The 24,235-nt window shown below is 40.7% G+C and overlaps 1 protein-coding gene across 2 annotated transcripts in view; it reads right to left on the bottom strand.

Moving 5' to 3' along the window:
* Positions 1-20,323: 20,323 nt before the first annotated feature.
* The window catches only part of glra4a (glycine receptor, alpha 4a), a 41,189-nt gene continuing 37,277 nt past the window's right edge, over positions 20,324-24,235 (bottom strand). For both annotated transcript variants that reach the window (XM_068715130.1, XM_068715131.1), the window contains one exon: positions 20,324-21,240. In XM_068715130.1, the coding sequence (XP_068571231.1) occupies positions 20,938-21,240 (303 nt within the window). In that variant the 3' untranslated portion in view covers positions 20,324-20,937. The remainder of the gene's footprint in view (positions 21,241-24,235) is intronic.

The following is a 24,235-nucleotide window of genomic DNA, read 5'->3' as shown; positions in this document are numbered from 1 at the left end:
TTTTGTGATTCTTCTGAGAGAAAGGAGAAAATTCAATATCCTCTGTTCTCATACCCAGACATCCAACATTTGTCACATTTCTGTCCTGGACATGATGTGCCTAATCATGATTTTACTCTCTTGCCAATGTGTGTTCAATAATGTTATCCTAGTGATTGCATCTGATCTATTATTACTAATGATCAGCTAACCCAGCAGAGGGAGTTACAGAGCCTCTGTATGCTGTACTTAGCTTTTTTTTTGAGAACAATCTATTTTAATAGTTGATACATAAGTCAGTTTGTAGTCCTTGCTGTCACAAGTACACAAAGACTGACCTTCTGGCCTCAGTTACGAAAGCAGCATGGACCTGCAAGGACTAATTCTACCTTTGAGGAGACCCGATGATGCACGTTCTCCACAGTAATTAGATAGAACTGCGTATTGTGTACTATAGCTGGTAAACAAAGTGTATTGTAAAATCAATAAGAAGCAGAGAGAGGAATAACATTTGTGATGGAATCAATGATTTGTGCGGCTCAGTATGCAGGACATTTACTCAAGGATATTTTGAGGCAGTCTACTTGGCGTCTGCTTTGGTCTTGTTCTTTGGCATTTTTCATGTTTTTGTCCGTTCAAGTCAAAACAGACGGATGAAGGACACTTCGGATCCAATTATGCTAAAAGTCTCATAAAAATAGGCTCCTTTAAATCTTTCCAATTGGCACAATGTCCGCCTCAATTGTGAGGACTCATTCTGCCTCTCTGTCCCTTATCTTCAGACACATTTCCACTTCCCCAGACCCCTCCAGTGTTATTATTCACGCGTCAACAAGAGGCCTTCAGACTGTCTTTCTATTCCAGATCCTGCCACTCCCATAACCCTGCAATCACCTCACCTGAGCGTCCCTGCCCATCCCCCCACCTGCACCTTTTCTCGTAAGCAGCATATATAGCATCCCCCTTTCTCCAGTCAGTTGTCACACATTTGAAGCTTGTTTGCTTTCGAGCCACGCGTACCTGCCTGCTAACCTGCCTGCTAACCTGCCTGCCTGCACCTACATGGCAACCCACATGTATCTGTGAGTTTATATGTTTCTTCAACTGGTCATTAAAAGAAGGGAGTGGGGGGGTGACTTTTTTTATAGCTTTGATTACATTGATTTTGCTCCTTGATGGGCAGTGGTGAAGTGTGCAACACCCCCCCCCCCCCCACACACACACACACACACACACACCTACCTACCTAAACTGTGTTAAGTGCCTGACATAGAACTCAGTCAGTCAGTCCAGTCCTCTGAGTTCTGTGTCAGAATAGAACTCATCAGTGACATCACTTTGACAGACTCAAAGTGATGTCACTGATGAGTTCTGTGTCAGAATAGAACACATCAGACACATCATCAGTACGGAGCTCAGTCAGAAGTCATTTCAGTATCAATTGTTCAGACAAGAGACACAGAAACTCACATTGCTCTTCAACTTTTCAAGAATTTGCAAAAACTTCTCTGCAACAACATGTCGCTTTCATCTGTGAGCGGCGTATACGTGAAGTCGACACGGACCTCTGGTCAAACAGGTGAGAGATACTAAACGCGACAACATGGTCTGCAAAAAAGTCAAGCTGCTACTGTTAATGTTGAAACCTGTCACATCTACTCTTTAGCTACTGTTTTTGTGATGAAGTTCATGCTGTTTTTGGTTAAAGTTAGTTAAGCCAGCGGACTTTTGTACAGTGAACTGTGACCTAGAGAGGGAGGAGTCTGCAGTACTAAATAATCATTAAGTACTGATTCCTTTGCTCGAATAAATACCGGGAAAGCTGTGAGATCAGATCAGTTTAAGACAGGAAGGAAATACAGGCTCCAACTGCATTGCACATTGAGCTAAACAACAGACCTGGAACAATAAGTATAGTAAAATACTGAAGTGTCAGTAATGTACTTTGAGTGCATGGTGGCAGGTTTTTCTCATTGTTTACTTTTGAATAATTCTCATTTAAATGATCTGGAAATCCTCTGGACTGTTATTCATCTGATTTTTCATGATTGTCCTACGAATGTCCAGCAACAATAGAGATCAGTGTGCCGGATTATATCATTTGTACATTTTATACAAATTATAGTGCGTTACCTTTTGTAGCTTTATCCCACCCTTTATCCAGCTGAAAACTATTGTGGAGACGCTGGGTCAGCCGGAGGACGACGTCCTGACAGACGGAATCCACACAGAGCTCTATTTCAGCCATGAACAGGACTCCACACTGCCGGCATGGAGGCTCAAGGTACGTCACACCATCCCGCTCTGCGTCAAGCTGAGCACGTATTTTGGAGAAGCTCTGATTATAACTTACACTAATTGGTCGTCGGTTGCTTTGAGTAAAATAAAATCACATTATAATGCATTATAACAGTGATTCTAAGGATGGGAATTTTGATCTTTGAAAAAAAAACAATGTCTTATGATGTAATTGTATGTTGTTATAATGATAATTATGTTAATATGCATTATAGACATTGTTGAGTATAAGTGTAACTGATATATTTTTTCTAAATTTGGCTGCAGCTCATGCAACTGTTAAAAAAAAGCACACCTCAAATATATTCTCTGCTGTTTTAGACGGCTGAGGAGCACAAGGCAGCGACCGGCTTCCCGCCGCAGAAACACAGAGGCCCCACCAAGTTCAACCGTCTCAATGACCCGGTCATGGTAGGCGTCCCCTTCTTCTACTGCACATGAGTAATAGCGATACTCTGTAGTGCATTCGTTTGAACCATGTCTGACCTTGTTTCCAAACGCAGCTGAACATGGAAGAGAGCTTTGAGGGCAAGAGGAGGTTTGTGAGCCTCCTGCGCGGGACGCTGTGTGTGTGAATCCGGAGGAGAGAGCTACTCCGAGTGATGCTCCGCGTCACCCGTCTTTCACCCTGAATGAACCGCATTGTGAGGAAGCCGAATCGATCGCCTCGGACGTGAGAGACACGCCTGCTGTTCGCTGCGATTCAGTTGATGGTGCTCTTTCAGCGCAAGACTTTTTCCGTGATGACTCAAGCTGGTTGTGAGGCCTCAGAGACTGCCGGACCAGCAGATGACACCGCCTCTTGCCCATGAAACTTTGGACTGTTCTGTGAGAGCAGAGTCAATTGACGCTGGTCCAATGGAGCAACTTTCAGCTCCGGCTGGTGGCGACTCAGATGGCGGTGCCTCGTTCGATCAAGCTACAGTTGACGACGATGAATCCGCAATCACCTCAGATGTGAGAGACACACCTGCTGTTTGCTTGCCTGATGCCTCAGCTGATGGTGCTGTTTCAGCACAAGACTTTCCAGATAACACGCCGGTAAACCTTCAAGCTGGTTGTGAGGCCTCAGAGACTGCCGGACCAGCAGATGACACCGCCTCTTGCGCATGAAACTTTGGACTGTTCCGTGAGAGCAGAGTCAATTGACGCTGGTCCAATGGAGCAACTTTCAGCTCCCGCTGGTGGAGACTCAGTCACACCTGCCATTATGGAAGCTTCGCCCGCCGCTGTAGTGGCTGACCTGTGTGAAGCTGTTTCAGCTGAGACAGGTAGAGTCACAGCTGACGAAGCTTCGACTGCAGTCTATATTTCCTCTGACTCAGCGGACGCCCAGGTCGGCTCTGATGGAGTCTCAGCCAACGGCTCCAAAAACCGACGGGCCAAAAGAATCAGAAGATTCTTTGGCAGAATGTTCAGGACCCTGTGCTGCTGCTGCTGCTGCTCCACAAATGTTGAGCATTCAGTGTAATTTGAGAGACACACCTGCTGTTTGCTTGCCTGATGTCTCAGTTGATGGTGTTGTTTCAGCACAAGACTTTCCAGATAACACAGGCTTTTTAAAAAAAAAGAATAAAAATATTGTCATGATTTTGTAAATTGTTTTCCTGTTATTGATGTCATGATTTTGTTTATTTTTCATTGTAAAATAAACCCAAATATAAACTGTTTCAAATCTCTGAGCTGTCTGTAAGCAAGTGGTAGAACTCACAACGTCATCAATTTGTTTACTTACTGTTTTTATAATCTGGTGGTTATTTTAATCCAGGCTGTATGGTTGCACCTCTAACACAAATGGTAACGTATGGTATTGTAAACTTCTAAGTACATTTAATCAAGTAGTTCATATATAATAACGTCCCACTGACAGAACCTGCCAGCCTGTACTGTATTTTTTACTTTTGATAATTAGGTCAATTTGACTTTTTATTTGAATATTTGTGTGCTTTTACAGAAGTAACTTTTACTCACAAATAAAAAAAATATATATTTTTGGTTCCCCCACTGTCCTTTGTTGGCAAGTCACCCAAATGGAAAACGATCAAATATCACATTATAAATTGCAGCTGTGAATATGGTAAGAAGTTTGAATTATTAAAAAAAGAAGCTCTTGTAATCCGGTTTGACTTTTTAAACACACAGTATCACTGCCACGAAATAGACAAAATGTGTGCAGGTTAATTGGACTCGGCCTCAATGGACTAGAGAGAAACATAGGACCATAACCCTGGATGAAACCCCCAGCTACAGCTACACAAAAGAGAGGCAACTCACTAAGTTTAAATTATTGAGCTGTCACACTCTGCCTGACACCAACTGGAAGTTGTTGTTCCAATAAATACTGGATCACTGCCCCTGATTCAATAGACAGATTAATGGGAAACAGGTGATCACTGAGCCATTTGGACCAAAATTGAGTAATTTAGTTTTTATTATTGTTTTAATTGAGCAGTCATTTGATTTTTTTTTTGGGCCATATTAGCGGCATGTCTCTTGTGATTGCAATGTCAGTCGGTTAGTTGGGGACTGAAATATATCCGTCTCATGGAACAAACATTCATGGAGCAAAGATGATGAAACACTTTGGTGATTACATTTCAACGATGTTGGCATTTGTGGTTTTGGGTGAAATTTCTTGACAACTTTTGTATTTTTCCATCATATCAAACTTTGAAATTGTACATTGCAATAAGCAAATGTTCTGCTTACCGTCTAAATAGGAGTTTTGTTCCAAAGCCACATGCTACAACACACTAATACCATACAGTATGTTTTATATACTGATCATGCTAATATACAGTTCCAGCAGTTGGCGTACAAAAATATCAACCTGCACTGCATTCCGAATCACTCTTTCTTTTACTTTTAGTGCATACTGCAGCTGCTCTCACAAAGTAAGTGCTATTGCATGCAGTATGCATACAATAGGGACATACTACCTCATCATAACATTCATCTTGAACTCTGACCCTCAGAATAGCCAGAGGAGCATGTGCGATGGGATGCAGTAGGACATCCTGGTATTTTTGGCATACTGCATTTGACATACTATCTATTGGGACTAACTACTAAATCCTTTTCTGGCATACTAAACAGAATGGCAGTGTGAGTACTGGAACGCACAGATACTTAACCGTTTTATACTAACAGGAAATAATACAATACGTGTGATGTAAGATGTGAATTAAAGAGGAATTCTGGAAAGCTACAGCCAATTAAACTTCACAAAGAGACATCAACTTGTTTGTCATAAGAATACATTTTTTGGTCGTTTCACCACCACCTACAAAATATTATTCTTTTTCCTACTTTTATTATATACAAAAAAACCTGCTTAGACTTTGTATGTTGCATGGATTTGGACGTCAGGATGGTGGACCTGGCATCACTGTAAGTCTGTAAGCATGCTGACATTTAGCTGTTTGTCTTGTTAAAGATGGGCTGCTGTCATTTGATTCAAGGACTTGCTAGAGAAAGAGTTGACACATCACATCCCAGTGTGTCAAAATGCACACTTGGTGACTGATTGTCTTGTTAAAATACAATAACTTGGGGTCTAAGTCCATAACTGTTTGTTGGGTTGAATTACGGTTCATGAGTAGTTGCATGGTAGAGAGAAACTTAAAAACACAACAATCATGTCAAAAGTTTACTGAACTGCTGAATAGCCGAGAGCAGGTTTCGTTGTGCTTTTACTTTAGCAGTTTTGCTGCGTAAGTTCCAGAGAGGGTGACCTTTGTTTGGGTGTTTTCTCGCTTATAGACTCAACAACATTTGCAGGTTATTTATAATTGTGTCCTTTTTACAGAGAGTACAGTAACAGCGCTGGACATTACACAATACGTCCTCAAGCCATCCACGAAGTGAGGATGAAGCCAACCTTTTTACCAGTTCACACACATCTTTCATGGTTCACATGTTGCATCTGTGTAATAGATGCAGGCCTAACCTTTTCACATGGAGATGAACTGCGATGCCAGAAATTCCCCCCAGAGCTGTGATAAGCCAAATCAACCATGTACCAAGCAGTTTGCAGCTTGAAAGCGTGGACTTGTACATCAAATAAATATACTTTAGACTTTGTCTGAAACTAAAGTTTCAGTGTGCTCCATTTTGTAGCTGTGCACTTCCCATTGATATCGAATGGGTAGGATCAATTCGGTCTTTTTTTTTTTTTTAGGTGGTAGGTTCTGTTTAATTTTTCATTTGATGTTGAGAAATTAGCTTGAGACACTGCCTCTGTATTACCCGAAGAAATGATTCCGTATAGGAGTTCAATACGTCTCAGGTTACAACAAACCTGCAAATGGATTTTTTTCTGGGTGGGTTTGCAGCCTAGAGCACATTTTTTAAAATTCTCTTTGCTCAGAGAGGAAAAACAAATAATGTCGCACACGCACACCATTCCGCCTCTTTGTCATCACATGAAATGTATTGTTATATTGCTCTATTTGGTGATGAAAATCAGCAATAGCCTAAGGGGAGCAGGTTATCAAGTCATATTATTCCATCATGGTCTTGCAGAAGGAAGAGCCAAAGAAAATGTTTTTAAAAAGGCAGTGAGGTTGTATTCCCCCCCCCCCACCACCCTTAGTTAAACTGTAAACATCATCTGTTATGACAGCAAAAAGAGCACGCATGACCTTAATGGACAGAAATACAGACGTAAGCAAGAACGTATACCGTAGGGTTTCTGTGAATTTGTGAACAGTATATAAGAAGACATCAAGGTGAAGGTATTCAGGATTCAGCAACAGTATCATCATGCTAGCAACTCAGCATCTATAACTGCATTCAGGAGATCCCATTTGCAGCTCAGAGTACCCATGCTCCAAACATCCCCACCTAATTGTTTACAGACCTGTGAAATCTCTAACATGCTACAACGGAGGCTTCAGCTCATTACTGCTGTTACACTTGACTGGTAAGCTTTTCGACACTTGAATCAAATGGCGGAGGCATAATTGGATTAAAATGAGATTCTAACCTATTAGAGTAATGTTCTGCGTGCCGGAAGATGCTAAAATGTTAATGCTTCGTTCTTTTCATATTAAATGCTAATGAGGAATTGGTAGGTTAAAGCGAAGCCAATTCACAGCTCTTCAGTTATCTGACACAGAGATTAAAGGTTGTGACTGCTATTACTCTCTGCAAAATGTTTTCTTTCACAGTGCGTGTGCATCTGTGAGTTTTAAAAAAAAGTTGATTGAAGGAGGACTACTCCCACCTGGGTTTGAAGATTAGAGGGGCCACTTTAGCATGGGGCATCATGATTCATCTAATGTGATTAACATATTTAAGACAGACAAAACAAAACAGACGGACACTTCATTCTTTGAGCTTGAATAATCCCAGCCGGTTTTGCTTCACAGCCTTTTATTTATCAGAAGTGCAACATCAAAAACCTACATTTAAAGCATCCTACCTCTTGTGAGACACAAAAGAGATATACAAAAGTTATTAAAACATGTTTAGTTCCTGAGGAATTTCAAATTGGTGTGCAAGTTTTATCTGGAAGTCAGAATTAACCAGTTTTCATTCTGACCTTTCAGAATCTGTCATGATTAAAGCTGCGATAATGGATTTGTTTTGGCCACTCGGTGGCAGCTAACAAGCCGTAAACACAACCATGTTGGTCTGAAGACCAACCTGATCAAGGTCAGTAGGACAACTACTCTTGAATTGACGTATTGAAGCTACAACACACTTTCACAATAGTTGGGAAAGTTTCCTTGATAAAGAAGATAGAGAGATTTTCTCTGGTGAAAGTGAAACATGAAATGACACATGTTGTCTATCAGCCACACAACTACTCACACGCTCTCCATGTCAGGTTCTTGAAGCAGCCGGCAGAATTATTGTCTGTGACAGTTAGCGTTTGTCTTTTTGTCTCTTTGAGCTCCTCGTCATCTGTGATGGTGGTAATTCTTGGCTGCTTGACGGATCATTCAGTCCACGATCTGTTTCTGGAGAGGCTTGGGCTAGTTTTCAGTCGTCATGAATTCATTTCCCAGCAAAACACGGTACACAAGCCCTCAGAAACTCCTGTAGAAAATAAACTGATGAAACACTTTTAGTGCTGACCGACTCTAACGGAGACTCCCTAAAAACACTCGCTAGATGCACCGACACTGATACTTATATCGGTCTGATACTGACTCAACTGGATGGTTTAAGTCAAGCCTGATCATTCCTAACACATGAAAGAATGATCCCAGTCACTTCCACCCAGTGAGGCATACAGCTTATTGATTAAACTCTGATATTGGATCGTTACTCGGTATCGGGCGATACCCAATGCCCAGGTATCGGTATCGGAACTGAAAAAGTCGGATCTGTGCAACCCCAATTGTCTAGTGCCATTAAGGCTACAAACAACCCATAATGCAACCGTCTTAGGAGATGAATCACATTTTTTTAAACAGCTTTTGCAAAAAAAGTATTTATTTTTCTTTTTTAACCTTGATTACAAATGTGCAAGTAAACTGTTTTTTTTTTTTATAGAAACTGACTAGTGCTTTAAATAGTGAGTAGCATATTTATGTCTACGAAACAAAATTGTCTGCTTCAATACACGTTTTCTGAACTGTTACGCTCTCTGTTTGGATGTACTTCTCTTGGAGATATAGTGGAAAAGCTTTCAGCACTCACAGCGGGGAGCGCTTGACAAATGGCCTTGGGTAAGGACATTTTATGACAGTCAACTATACATTTAATATCTATATATCACGAGCAATGGCGGGGAATGAAAAAAAAAAAATGCAAGTTTGTACAGTGACACATTGGATGAGGTGTGTGTAGCATGGGGGTAACTGGATGGGACAGGCCATTACTCAGCAGAAAGCGGACAGTAAATAAAAGGGTGTGGTGGCACACGCTGAGCATCTCCTGCTGAGTCTCGTGTTTCTCATCTCGAGTCCACCCCGAGTGTTGTGATGCAAAGCCCAACACGGACGTAACTAAGAAAGATGTGATGTTTATTTTCGAAGCTCCTGCAGAGACTGCTCCGAGCGATGACGATGGGAGTTTTAGAGCAGGAAAAAAAAAAAAAAAAAAAAAAGGTGAGGGAAGAGCACACAAGCTCAACTCGCTGGTATTGATCCTGGTGCATCTTCTTCAAACGCCAAAGTCCCATCGCTCCAACACAAGCATAATGCATTGTGCATCATGTATGCTCACACAAAACACACTCGTACGCACGCACTCACCTTCTTGCTTCAGTCCCCCGTAGACCGGGTTGCCTCCCATCCAATCCCATCCGCACATCTCACCGATTATTATTCACTCTTGGCTTCTCAGCAGGCCCTTTGTTTCCAAGGCAACAAGATTTAGTGGATGGTGTTCTGTTTGCTGTAGTCTAGACAATCAGCCTTCTTTAAGGTTAACGGGAAAAGAAGTTGACCGGAAATATAAACATTTCTTGATTTTAGACAATTTTAAGATCATGAACGTGGTGGTGTTTAATAATCCTTGAGAAATTAAGTATTTATTGATTATGCTTAGCACAGTATTGATAGTTATGCAGCATCACTATTTGTTAGCCCTCTATGAGGTGCATGAGCAGCAGACCATCATAACAAGCCTTTTCAACACTGTAGGACGAATCTCTATAAAAAGACTTGAGATGAAGCCTGATCACTGAACTCACTGACTCTCCAGAAGCCGGAGAAAAGATAAACCATCGTGCAAAAAAAAAATTCAGCTATTTTATGGCTCAAAGTGCAGCACTGTGCTTGTTAACTATATGAATAGTCTATCCTAAAGAATTCACCCTGTCCTTTCCATAAGGCTCTCCATTATAACCAGTGACAGTGCTGCCCAGCGCTGAGGAACTGTTCTGGGGATTGCTCCCACCAGATGAGTAATGTCTACACATGAATGTACCGGCATGAGAGCCGCCAGCAAGACTGTCAGCTTCACCTGTTTTACCCAGATCAGAATTTGAAATATGGAAGGGAAAGTAAAGCAGTTTCTTGGTTATGGCATATTTGTCAAATGGGGGACAGCAGTGTAGGCCCACCAGCCACAAAGCTTAATTCAGAGTCAGCAAGCTCAACGAATTATTGTTAAATATTTGAAATGAGCACAAGTTCGTTTTTCTTTTTTAAAGTATATTTGAAATTCAGTTATCTGTAAGAAGAATACATTTTCCTAAAGAGGCTTTCACACAGTAACTGGTGGCCTCCAGTGATTTGGTAACCATCACGGCATCTGCAGATGGAGTCCAAACTTAAGTGCACCAAGCTAGCGGTTAAAACTTTTATGTACATTCTGCCTGAGATGTTTATGTCAGGTGTCTCACCTGTTGACAGAGGCTGCTCTGGTCCGGTGGCTGATGCCAGCAAACCCTGTCTCTGGGCTGAAGTGTTACAGGATCAATGACAGCTCTGTCAGTTAAAGCGGAGTGGCGTTACGACTCAACCTGGAAGGCTGCGCATCACCTGCCCACCTCGCAAGGCAGGCCGGCCCTCAACCTGTCTGGGAGGTGTTCATGATCACTGACACATGGGAGATTGTCCTCACCAATAACGTTTCGTACTGCCAGTGTCCCTCCAAAATTCCATGTTCCTTCTGGCCAAAGTTAGGACTGTCACTAGGCACCTAATTTACATCTAAAGTGCGGCACTCCCACTGGGTAAAAACAGTTGTTACTTTGCTGCCTCCTCAATAGCTGATAAATTAGATGAAATTATAGTAGAATTTGGCTGCACCTACAGATACGGCACGTGCCGTTAAAAACTAGTGCAGTGAACTATTTTAGTAACTTCCTCAAAGCAGGCATACAAAATAATCAGTGGCTGTGGGAGGTGAGGCAGGAGGTGGAGGTACATGACACAACTTTGGCAGAAAAAAAAGAGAGAGGTCAACCGTCTCGGTTTCCTTTTGCAGCATCAGATCACCTGTCTCAGCAGGAAGGAGGTAGACCGGCAGTGAGGGATCAGATATGAGGGCAGCAGGGCTGGGCATGGGAGACCTACCACCACACTCTCAGTAATCACATCGCTGCAGGATGAGGAGAGCAGTGGAAATGCTTCCAGTGTTGCTGTCTCCTCACCATGGATAAGGGCCAGAGGCATGCGCTTGAGCTAAGATGCCATCCTTGGTGGTGTTGATGTTGTGGCGTGCTGAAGAAAAGTCAGTGAGGAGTAGAGGGGAGAGCTTCACATAGTTTACCCTGAGCATGTGAATTCAGGCCTTCAAGGCCTTCAACTTCAACACAACAGAAATCAGTATTTGTATCTGGAATTCATACTCAGGCAAATAAAAGACAATTTAGTCCCTATCAGAAGAAATCAACTTACGTTTGATCGATTAATATCAGGTCAGTCAAGTTTCCCCTTTAAACAGTCTCTCATCTGAAATATAGGTCTTTAAAATGCCAGGTGTTACATCTGTATACCAGCTGGCATCCCTGTCTGGTTATCTGACTATTTATCTCCTTAGTTACATTTTAAAATGAGACATCCACCTTTGAGAAAATTACATATTTAGTTGATCTTTTGTCTGATTGTATGCATGACAGCAAAACCCTTTGATACCACCAAAACTCTTACCCACAGGTCTTTGAATACAAAACAATTATACTTTTGAGAGCTTTATTCAAGTTTAATATATGACAATAGTATGCGCAGTGTATGGTAATTTTAATTTTTAAATTTTTTTATAAATTATGTATATTAGATATAAAAGGTCAAACTCTGCTTGCATACTAATTCAGAGCAAAAAGGAAGTAGAAGAATTAGCAGACTGACAGGGTCGGGCAGGCTCAGCCTTGCTTTTGACCTGCCAGTGAAAACAAGCAAGATGAAGATGGAAAGCCTAACCTTAAGAGACATCACAAGCATTCATTATCATGCTGTCTTTGGCATTCTCTGGGATATGTGATATTTAACAAAGGGTCTTTTCCTTGCCCCACTTTTAATTAGCACAGAAGAAAATGACCTTTTTGAATTGTCACAGCCTGTGTCACCTTCAGAGAAGAAAATACCTCTGCTTTTCGGCATTATGTATAATGTGTTTGGATAACAGTGTTTCCTAAATTAATCTATATTATAGCCATCTTGGACTTTAGAATAAGAGAGATTTCCTTCACAGACCTACTGACAGTACGTTGTCTTCTTTGTTTTTATCAACTTGACACATTTTTGCCTAATTTCATAAGTCAATACTTTCTTTTATGTTTTAGGCAAAAATAATAATTTCACAGCTTTAATATCTGAAAGATATTGCATCTTTATCTAGTTGTGAAACTGTGGCTTCCGGGGCTCTGGAGGTATCCCAATGCCCTGTGAATAATCCAGGCATGATCTGTATGCGTTGCTTATGGCGCAAGTGCATGCTAGAGTAGAGTGTTTGAGCTCTACTGAGCAAAGAACAAAGGAACAAGGGTATATGTATAAATTAGGCCCTGATATATACATATACATATTATATTATATTATACTATATACACATTCAGAGGAGGATGAGCTGGGTGTGATTAGGGATGGTCTAACCAGCATGTTGGCTCCTCCTATTCTGGATCTTAAAGGAGCGGACCATCAGTCCATATACAGCACCTGGGAATGATTACCTTGATTCCTCCTGTTGTGTATAAAGAGCAGCTCACTCAAGTGGTGAGACAGCATTTGACAGAGAAATAAGTGCCAAACCAAAAGGATTTAGTAAATGACTGGAGGCCTTTTGGAAACTGTTTTGGTGCTGCTATTTCTGAAGAAGTTCTAATGTGTTGAACGCCTCTGATTGCATCACAAGTGGAGTATACACCTGCCCTACCAACACAATCTACAGGGGCTGCTGCAATAACTCGTCTACCTGGAACACGACCTGCAGAGGAAGAGGAAACATTGCTGGAGTTGCTCGGGCAGCAACAAAAAGCTTCAACTTCTCCAGAAGATGAAGGAGGAAGCAGCTTCTGAGGACTCCCCAAAATAACAGACGGATGTACGGTGTTTGAGAAGATGGCTACCTGAGAAAATGTCCCATTGGTCAGAAGAGCTGTACTCACTGCTACCTTGATCCAAATAGGCCCAGAGAGCCCACCAAGACCTGCCACCAGATTAGGTAAGTTACTAAGTACTGGACGGAGTACTTAGTAACTTAAATAAATAAATAAATAAATAAATAAATAAATACATACATACATACATACATACATACATACATACATACATACATACATACATAATAAATATATATATATATATATATATATATATATATATACTGTATGCATGCACTACAATCAGAGAAAGGTGCAAAGATAAATACTGCCATTTTGCAGCATATGCGAGCCATTTTAAGTTGATCATAAAATATGTTAATATGGTGTTTTGAAGTGTGTCGGCAGCCTTTTTGACTTCTGATTTGAAGCCAACTACTGAGAGTGTGAACTCAGCAGAGAGGTAAGAGTTTTGAGTTGAGTTAAGCTCCTCACAGCTTTGCAAGACCAAAGGAGAACTAGTCTGGAGAATTTTCTTTTCTGTTTCTTGTGATAAATATTTCCTTGAGGTAACAGAAAGGGTCCAAAAAAAGTAATCCCCTCAACTAATTTAAAAGGGACATCAAACCAACATTTCTTTGGATGCTTGCAGTGTTTATGCCGGTCTATAATAATTATGAATTTGAAACCTTTCCAACACAAGCAAAGTCGCAAAATGTCTGGTTGGCCTGCGTGTGAGTCACAGAGGTAAAACTAATGAAAGTAATGGTCCCTCTTTGAGAGCCAGTGAAAGAACATGTTTGTCTCTTTTGCTTTTTATTTTCTCTCGTTGGTGAGAAGCCAAGGAGACATTTAGCTGTCTCAAATACACGTGTGCGCACACACACACACACACACACACACACACACACACATATGCACGCGTGTGTGCTGTGCAGGTACATGCATCGTCTCCCATGGAAGTAATTATTTTCCCTCTTGGCTCACCTCTCCCAGACAACCTCCAGCGCTGAATCAGTGTCGGAGCAGCAGAGGAAAAAGGCTGCGAGCTGTCTCCCTCCCTTGCTCTCTTGGGCATTAACCGTAGCTTGTGTCGAGTCTGATGGACAGGACAGAAAAGGAGGAAGAGAAAATCCCCTGTTTACTTAAGTAGCAGCCATAAAGCAGGGGAGCAGAGGGCTGCGAGAAAGCGGTGGATGAGGGATGGACATAGTGTTGAGCAACTCGGCAAGGCAACAAACGTGCCCACCCATAAAGACACACGTCTCCTTTTCCACGTCCGTACTTACATAGATACTTTTTCACTGCAGTTAGTCTGGACAAAGAGGAGAAACGGGATGAACTGAAGGGCAAAGAAGGTACAGGGAGGAGAAATAATAACGTTAGAGTGCTTTTTTTGTTCGGGATGGAAGAAGAATTTAGATTATTTTTAGTGTCAATATGAGAATGTTAAAAATACGTTCTATATTAAAACTTGTAATAGAAAATGAAGATACTTGTTTTGCAGCATGCATGCATCAAAGCTTTAGCATTTGACTGTTGCAGCTGCTGGAGGATATTGATATTTGGGTGTTCTGACAACAATATATCGGACAATTGTAATTTTTGTTTACATTCACACTAGATCCTTTAAAGAATTGTGACCCAGATGCATTCTGAGTGGGACATTTTATTGTGCAGAAATTCAGAACAGGACTAGAATTGTGTGTGTGTGTGTGTGTGTGTGTGTGTGTGTGTGTGTGTGTGTGTGTGTGTGTGTGTGTGTGTGTGTGTGTGTGTGTGTGTGTGTGTGGAGTTCAGCCCGATGCAAGGATGTGTGTTGCAGCGTGATAATACATGACATCAAAACACTAAAAAGTACTAATAACAATACCAACAATGTTGGGGCTTGTCAATTTTGAATAATATAATAATAATAATATCGGGTTTCAGATTGCAGACCTACCTTCAGATAACGTAAAACGCAAAAGGCTCAGAGCCAGTGTCCGTCCTCGGCTGCTGTAGAAACATGGCGGTGCAAGATGGTGCATCCTGTGAAAGACAACCTGCTCCCTAAATAGATACAGTATAAATGGCTTTTTCCAATTTAATGAAAACAAAATGATTCTCAGTTTAAGGTGATTATACACTGATTAAAACGTAGCTATGAATGAAATATTCCATTGCTGCCAATTTATCCCCCTAAATGTTACATACTTTTCCTTTTTTAAACCTAGTTTAATTAAACATCCAGTTCGTTGCTCTAGAAGGGAGCCCTTACACATTTTCTGGCATCTTGTGTGAAGAATTGCTGTCATACCTAATTCAATCTTCAAGCTCCAGCTCTCTCCAAGAAATTCTGAATATCTCATAAAGCGAGGGACTTTTGAAAAGGGGTTTGACATAATTCCGACTGGTGCCTATGTTCTCTACAGAGGGATTGGGAAGGGGCTAATTCCTTGTTTCTCCTGTTTGAACACAAAGGAAATGCAGTGCGCATATATATGTCTATAACCATTATCCACGTAAACCCCAGAGCTGCTGTCTTCCCAGCTGTAGGGCTGCTCTCAGTTCTTGGAATTACAGAAATGTTGAAGCGCAGCAAGGGATTAGTGGAAATGAATCCACATAGGATTTTCTGTGTGAGTATACACAAGGATGAGTTTTTCAGCGCTGCTTTCCCTGCTGTGTTCTCGAAAGCATGTCATTTTAAGATTCACATTTTTATTATTCAAATTAGACAAAAAGGAATAAAACATGGAAAAAAAACCCTCTGATTTCTAGATACGATTCCAGCTTAAAGAAAGGTTTATAAATTGAACAGCCTGGGTGCCGATCTGACCTACTTTGAGGAATGATCACACTGGTGCATCAACCTTCTTGACTCAAAAAAGGGTGGACAAACAGTGACTTGTCAACTCTTCTCAGCGTCATGTTTGCTTTGTGCTTGGATTGGCTATCTGGCTGATGCTAAAAGGTTGTCTGTTAGAGGGGGGGTTGTTTGTGTCAACAGAGCTCGAATTCAGAGAATAAATCTAGTGGAATATTAAAAAAAAAAAAAAAAAAAATGCTGCTGTAGATGCACGAACAGCAGAAATGTTTGATGGCTTTTGCATTCCTCGGTATCACCACAATATCCTGTCTACACCCGTGTCAACTCACTACAGTCAGCTTCAGGAATGTGGTTGCAGCATTGTTTCTTCAATACCTCGAAGTACAAACCATTATCTGGGGTTTTGTTGTTCTTCTCTATTTAAGAATATTTGGAACAAAATTGTATTGCACACATTACTTGGCACGGAGGGACCGTTTTGCAGTGGAAGTGAATGACTTCCATGGTTTTCTTTACGTTACATGCCATTATTAACTCAAAGTATCCAGTAACGGCAACACTTTGGATCCGCTTTAAGTGAGAAAATGGTTGAGCCAGCGTTTACAGATCAGATACAGGGCTTGCTTTGTGTCTGTTTTTAATGGCAGGAAGTTGTGTCATCCAGTAGGAACTGAAGTACATTCACATTGCATTTCTGTCTGACATCCACCTGTAGACTGGTGAATTTTAGCGTGTGTTTTTTGTTTTGGTAGGGCAGAGGTAGAAGACTTTTATTACCCACATTAGAACCATTACATATGTTTTCCTTGAACATGAGGCTAAAATGACCTTTGGGCTGTGTTCTAATGTAAATATTGTAATAATGTTTTAATGGTTTTTGGGGAGGTGTCTTGGATTCATGAGTATATGGAGGTAAAAGTGGCTTCTATTTTGAAATACTATTTTTCAATAGACAAAGAAATAAATGAAAAAAAATATAAATAACACTACACAATCACAGTAAATCTTACTAGTAGACTTACTTACTTATTCTTACTGAATGCACAATTGCATGTGTAGAATTTGATCATTAAGCACTGTATAGACAGGACATTTGTATTAAACCTTGACACCACCCATGCAGAAAAAAGGTGTATTTGCACTGCAAGGATATCTGTCTCCACATGCTGGGAGAAATTTGCAAGATTTGCATCCATAATGCTGTGTGGAGCAGGCAGTTTCCTCTGTTTACGCTCATATATTTAAAGATGACATGTCTAGCGTTGTCTCATTAATACATCACTGTCAAAAAAAACCCCCAATATATTCCCCTCGGCTGCTATTTTTTCATCCAGCAGTCGTCTCGGGCTACAGTTTCCTGGTGATGCAGGGATATTTCTACTGTTTGGTACAACAGATTTTATTTTATACTACAACAATTCTAATATTTTTACAGTTGTACCTATTGTTTATGGTTCTGGATAGTCATGCAAATGTCCTGTATGCTCTTTTTTTTTTTTTTAATTCAAAGATGGGTACAAAAAATATTAAGCTTCTGACTGGCAAAGGGCTTCATTTTCCGTGCAAGAAATTGTTGCCTTTATAAACTGATTCGAAAAAAAGTCTCAAAGCAATGGAGGAGAAAATCCCACCAATGAAAGATAACTGCTCATACAATAACAATGTAGCGCTGATTGCTGTTGTAAAATTTCATTGAGTGTGAAAATCTGACACACAGGAGTATTGTTTTTGTGCCTACGTATGTGTTTCTGTTTTTTATGTGCACGCAAGGGTGAGAAGCCGGTGGCTCTAAGGGACGGCAGTATTGATTGCAGGTCTTAGGCTTCTCTGTCAAAGCTCACACATCAGATTTTGCTCTGGCACCATTGACATTCAGCTGAAATGAGGAGGGGGAAAGCATGTTGATCACCCAGAGACAGCAAGGGCATGCCTTGGACATTATGACCAGCAGCGACCTCAAATGTTCATTCTATTCTCTCCTGCTCATTGTGTGTTTGTTTATACACAATCGGATTAGTTGAGCGTACATGTGTCATTCAATAACTCAATAAGAAGTCTTCAAATAAGCAGCTATGCACAACACAACGTCAGAGATGTTTAAAGTCTGTGGAACAATGAAGATTTAATGTTCTCATTTGGGTCCAACTTTCTATTGGAGGGTTGCTTTTATAAATTAGACGCTCTGATAGCTGTGGTTTAATCTTTGGCCCCATGTGACAGGGTGTGGAGGTGTATTTGTGTGAATCCGCTTCGCCGAGTGAAGATCCTACAATATTGGAATCCATCAATCTTTCCGTGTCCTTGAAATGATGCACACTGTGAGAGGACATGCTGTTTTCTGGAAGAGGTGATCGAGCGTTACGTGCCAGAAATCGTGAGTCTATTTTGCACGTGTCAGCTAGGGTTTGTGGATTTAGTAAAGCTTCTTATATTGACACAAATGTGCTGTTTTCGTCATTATCATTGAAACAATACTATCACTGAGTTGCAGTGAGAGGAGAGTAGTTGCCAAGGCGACGTTACTACTGTTGATACTGCTCCCTTTTTTGTTTTAGGTCATGGATGATTATGTGTGTAGGATTTAGTGCCATCTAGTGGTGAGGTTGCAGATTGCAACCAACTGAATATCACTCCGCTCACCCTTTCTTTTCCAAGCGCGTTGGAGTACTACCGCCTTCATAAAACACAAAAAGCGTGTGGAGCACTTGTGTGGAAATTGCTTCATTAAGTCGTTAATTAAGGACTTCCCAGAAGATAAGTGGTCAAAATATCCTTTTGGAGGTGTCTTCATGATGAACTAAAGAGATAAGACAAGGATAACATTTTTAGAATCTGGCAACCCAAAACGTGTAATAATGGGTTATAACTGATCTATACAGCTTATTATTATTTATTAACAATTAAGTCATTAGTTACAACTTGGAACACTTTTTTATAAAGGGTGACCTATTAGAAAGTCAATGTTTTCATCAGGAAATACAATCACAGAGTCAGATTTGATGATTTTGAAAGCAGTGACAAAAAAGTTTGCAATGTTTTGAGTATGTAGTGCGTTAACATTGAAATTGGCATTTATTGTTGTTCCTTCCTATAAGTGGCTTTAAGGAAAAATGGCTCAAATCCAAAGTTTTCAACGGTAGAGTTATTTGTTTTTGGAATTGGGACTTAACCGATGGGGAAAAGCACTGCCAGTGACGAGCAACAGCCAATCTTCTCGACATTTGCCTCCCCTCACATTCTGTTGTTATAAATCTACTTAAGCTGTCGGTATGAAGGAACTTCAGTGAATATGTCGAGCCACTCTGTCCTTAGTCGGCTCCTCTTGTTTGTCTTTATTAATGCTCCAAAGATGTACATGCCATCAACCCTTATAAAATTCTGTAACAGAACCTCCCTCATTTCAGTTCAGTAGGCTGTGATTGAAAAAGGATAATATGGAACACTGGATACATTTAAAAAAAAAAAAATAAAAATCAATATCAATATAACAACAGAGAGAGGATAAAGTAAAAACAAAGGCATGCTTGAAAACACACACACACACACACACACACACACACACACACACACGCTCTTTTTCATTACCTGGGGAACCACACAATACAGAGGAGTTGATTAGGATTGCCGACAAAAGGACAGTAGGCTCCAGCTGCCTCTTTGAATTCATTGTCATTAGCAGTGGAACACCAAGCCCTTTTCAAACTCATTAGTTGATAAAACACCCCTCTGATTTCCCATTAAAAAACTCATTCATCCTCCCTAGCTGGCGATGCTCCCCCTCCACTGCATTTCCCTGCATTTCCACACCTTCAAAAGCCACTCCAGAGACTGGTAAAGAAATGGCAGCTCCTATGCGATTTTCTCAACACGTTTGTCCAGATTGATTGTTCAAGTATGGTTTCAGAAAAAAAAGCTTTACAAAGACCCAGAACCACTGATGTGAACCGATTACTTCTTTAGCATCTGAGAATTCACAATTTGCTTTATTGTAGAGTTTGATTTCCACCTTCGGTTAAAGGTCTTTCCCTTCCCTCTTGGGGTTTGGAGTTGATGGGGTCTATTAAAAGGACTGCAATGGAAAAGTAATTGTGTGTGTGTGTGTGTGTGATGCATTTATTCTGTCACTGAATTCTTACGCACTTAAAAAAAAAACAAAACCATTTCTGTGCACAACCCCTTCATCATTTTTCAAAATCAAATCTTCAGCTTAAAGAGTAACAAATCATTTCTGGTTTCCTGGCAGAATAACAATTTATTTAAATTTAGACAAAAAGAAATACATATTTGTGCTTTGTGCAGTTTAATGAACAGTTTTTAAATATACACTTTTTACACTGTTTTATATATATAATATTAATTGAGTTATCACCACTTAATAAATATTAAATCTCAAAGATTCATCTCCCCCCCCCCCTCCTCCTGCACCCATTTGTACCAGTTAGATAATCTAAAGGTGTAAAAAGAACCTTTTTATCTTTAGAGTTTTCAAAAACATTCATTCAAAGATGCGTATTGTCAAAATTCAAGTCAGTATATTTCATCCAGCCAGGATCAACATAGACTTCTCTGGACTCTCATCATCTCACACAAAGGTCATGAACCACGAAAGTACCAGTAGTGTTTTGTCTCTGTAGTAATCCGTATGAATCCAACCAAGACAGAAACGAGAGGGCAATCGCAAACACCAGCCATGAATCCACGCAGCTTAACCTTGTCTTTCGGCTTAATCACTCTTTGTCTGAGATCCCAAAGACACACCTGAGCACAAAGTTTTTTTTTTTTTAGCAGATAGAGAAGCAGATATGCCTCCTGACACATTTCCTCTTTGTAATTTAGATCTGACAGGCAGTTTTGGTTCTGAGGAAGGAAAAAAAGAATGTAGCAACTGGGGTCGGCAGAGAGCGTTCTACAAATTTGCATGGATGTCCTCGTGTCGCAGCACTTTATAGGTGAACCAGTAGAATATGTTGAATATGAGGAAGCTCAAGGGAAAGACGGCTCTGGATATGGTGTCGATGCGCTTGGCCCGGTCCACAAAACGTTTGTGAAGTACCTCTCCGTCGTACGAGGTAACTGGAGGAGGAAGAGGCGGCGGCGGCGGGGTGAAGACAGTGGCCGCCTCCACAGCGTTACCATCCTTCTGCAGGCAGTGACCCAGTCCATAACCCCGGAAGTAAAAACCACGGCTCTCCCTCACCAGTTCCTCCTCCTGTGGAGTCAAGCATAGGGAAAACAGATTGGCCTCTTGCTGTCGACCCAAATTAGCTTACAGCCTATTACATTTCCGCTCAGTGGCTGATTCCCAAATGTGTTTGGGGTGTAGCAGCACAAAAGGCCACCAGAGCGAAAAAACATCCGCAGAGAAAAGCACGGAAATTTTGAAGATTTTTTATATACAGTAAATGCTTGTCACTGATTGTGTGCAAAACGGGTAGTTTGTGCTTCCCATGTGTTACCATTACTGCCCATTTATTGCTCTAAGAATGAAAAATGCCTGGTAATGTAAACCCACATGATCACACAACAACACAGAGGTAATTCCAACAGCCTAAAAGACTAACTATATATTCCTTCCGCTGCATGACAAAAACTATTTTGGATCAGTTTCTCAAATTGTGACTACTTGAGATGACCGATGTCCTTACTGTTTCCTTACTGCAAGAAAATCTTAACACAGAATAAGTAAAATCATTTCAAAATTGATAAATAATGACATTTTAAAATGTTGGATCATGTATAAATTAAGCAAAGGCATGTAATTGCCGCCATCTTTGTTTGGATTATTAAATACTGTCGCAATCAAGGAAATGCAGAGTGTGTAGTACATTATTTTGAGAATTAAAGAAAACTCCTTCAGAATACCGTAAGTGTTGTTACACGACCTTGTGGGTTTTTCACACATGCACTGGCGCAACCTGACTATAAGTGGCACTAGCCTCAGTTTCTTCAATTAAAGGATGCTTAATATGATATTCACAGCATTAATATAACACATGACAAGTATTTGTTATATCAAAGGATATGTAGCTGAGTTATGTCGTCATGAGCAGAGAATGAAGATGCTCTCCCTTTTTGTGTTTCCGGCTTCACATCATGGCTGCCAATCTGCACTGTGCTAATACGGTGGTTACAGCTGATAACGGTGACCCTGCTCTGACAGCACTGCTGCCATTGTTTGCACTGTTCATGCCGTTAGCACCGTTAGCTGCTGGCCCAGCTGTCGTCATCATAAGAGCCGTGTGGAGGCTGTAACTATGCTCTGTATTCCATACAGAGAATCTTTAAGCTTGTTGAAGTTTCTTTGACACAAAAGAGGGGAATCGGAGGGCATCATCATTAGGAGGAAGAAAGGAATTTCTAATTCTGAAAGTTAATCAAAAAAAATTAACCTCCATCTCTCCTTTCTAGCTCTTCAAAGTTGCAGAATGGCAGACCTTTCAAAATGCCTATTAATAAAAAGTCATGATCTTACCCCCACCCCCCAAAAAAAACCTTGCACTTGGCATTATGCTTTGATGAATGGAGGGGCACTTCTTTTTCCTTTTTTTTTTGCAGTGAACGAGACACTGTTCCCGCCCTTTGAAGAGAATATTAATAGACATGCAGCTTAACTCTGACAGTCCTCTGCCACTTTGAGAGATTCACTTTAGCAGCGGAAAGTGAAGATGTGGGATCTAAATTGGATGATTAGTAGTCAGTGTGAAGTGCCCTGAAAGATCTGATCCCTGCGTCCCCCTCTCTCTGTGTGTCTCTCTCACTGACCCTGGCAGCTCTCTGGTACTCTGGCCGAACTTCGCATCTCTGTGCCGGACAGACATGGCAGTGAGTCACTACCAGCTCCTGTCAAAGGTCCAATGCTGCTAATGTATTTCACACATGTCTCCACCGGTCTGTCACTGCCCAGTATATTCATTTAGTCCTTTTTAAAAACATCCACGACTTCTGATCTCTTGCCAACACCCCCTGGTTGCACCTTCACTATTTAGCTAAAGACATAGTCGCTAACTTAATTTACTGTAATCTTCCTCCTCCTCACAATTGCCTGGTTGCGAGTAATGTTATGGTTACTAACTATCTGTTGCCTCAGTGACAAATTGCACCATACAACTGGGGGATAGGGAGTTGTAGCTCTTCTAGCATAGCTTAATTATCCCTCCTACTTCTTCCTAAACGATACAGTACATCATGTGCTAAAGGCTAATGGTGCGTCTCTCTAAAGATAATAGGTGCTCATCTTCTGTGCTCTCAGCAGCAGCTACACACTGTGATTTGTTGGCATAAGATCAGTTGAGACTGATTATTCTCCACAGAGCAAAATGTGATTTTGGAACTGGCTGTTTTCAGAGAGTGACAGAGTTTTTTTTATATATATATATAATATAAATGTTAACAACAAACTCAAATACGAATAGTTTGGGAAATGCGCTTATTTTCTTTCTTTCTTTCTTTCTGAGAGTTAGATCAGGAGATTGATTCCACGATCATATTTGTTTTCGTAAATATGGAGCTGCAGTTAGCTTATCTTAACATAAAGATGGGAACCAGGGTGGAAACAGCTAGCCTGGCAATTTTTGCACTTTTAATTTCGTACAGATTAAACAAAGAATTTGTGACCTGTTCATTGCTGATTTTTCAGGTTCTGGGAGGCAGATTATGTTACTTTCTGCCAGAGCCAAGATAGAAGTTCCCTCTTTTTCCTGCCTTTATGCTATGCTAAGCTAACTGGCTACCAGCTGTAGCTCCATAGTTATCATATGTGAGTGGTATCAACCTTTCCTCTAAGTCCTGTCAAGAAGACAATTCCCAAAATGTTTAACTCGTTTCTTTAAACTAGTCAATACAAAATAAAAACAAAAAGTATTGTTTTTTTCATTAATAAATGCCACAATTCTTGGGGTTTCCTGGTAAAAAAGATTCAAAGTTTGAAAAGGACAGAACAAGAGGTAGAAATGTAAAATTTTAAAATTAGCCTTGAAAACAGGATACACATGGGAGGGAATGAAGGGCAAGAATTCCAAGTTAGTAATGTTAGTATAAAGGGTCAGGAGGTCAGGAAGGGAAGGCTTTAGTGATGGGGCGAGGTCAGCACAAAGTGGGCTTTGGATGTTGGAGAAATGCCAGGATATATTGAGGTTTGAAGTGAAAGTACACAATCAATTTGGAAGACTGGAGACATGGACAAAAATTGGGTTCGAAGGTCAGGG

Source organism: Cebidichthys violaceus, unplaced genomic scaffold (genome assembly GCF_023349555.1).
Source record: "Cebidichthys violaceus isolate CVI_PGR_0920_01 unplaced genomic scaffold, fCebVio1.0.p SCAF_2, whole genome shotgun sequence".
NCBI classification, from domain to species: Eukaryota; Metazoa; Chordata; class Actinopteri; order Perciformes; family Stichaeidae; genus Cebidichthys; species Cebidichthys violaceus.
The sequence above is the reverse complement of the archived record's forward strand: the minus strand, read 5'-3'. Positions and strand labels throughout refer to the sequence as shown.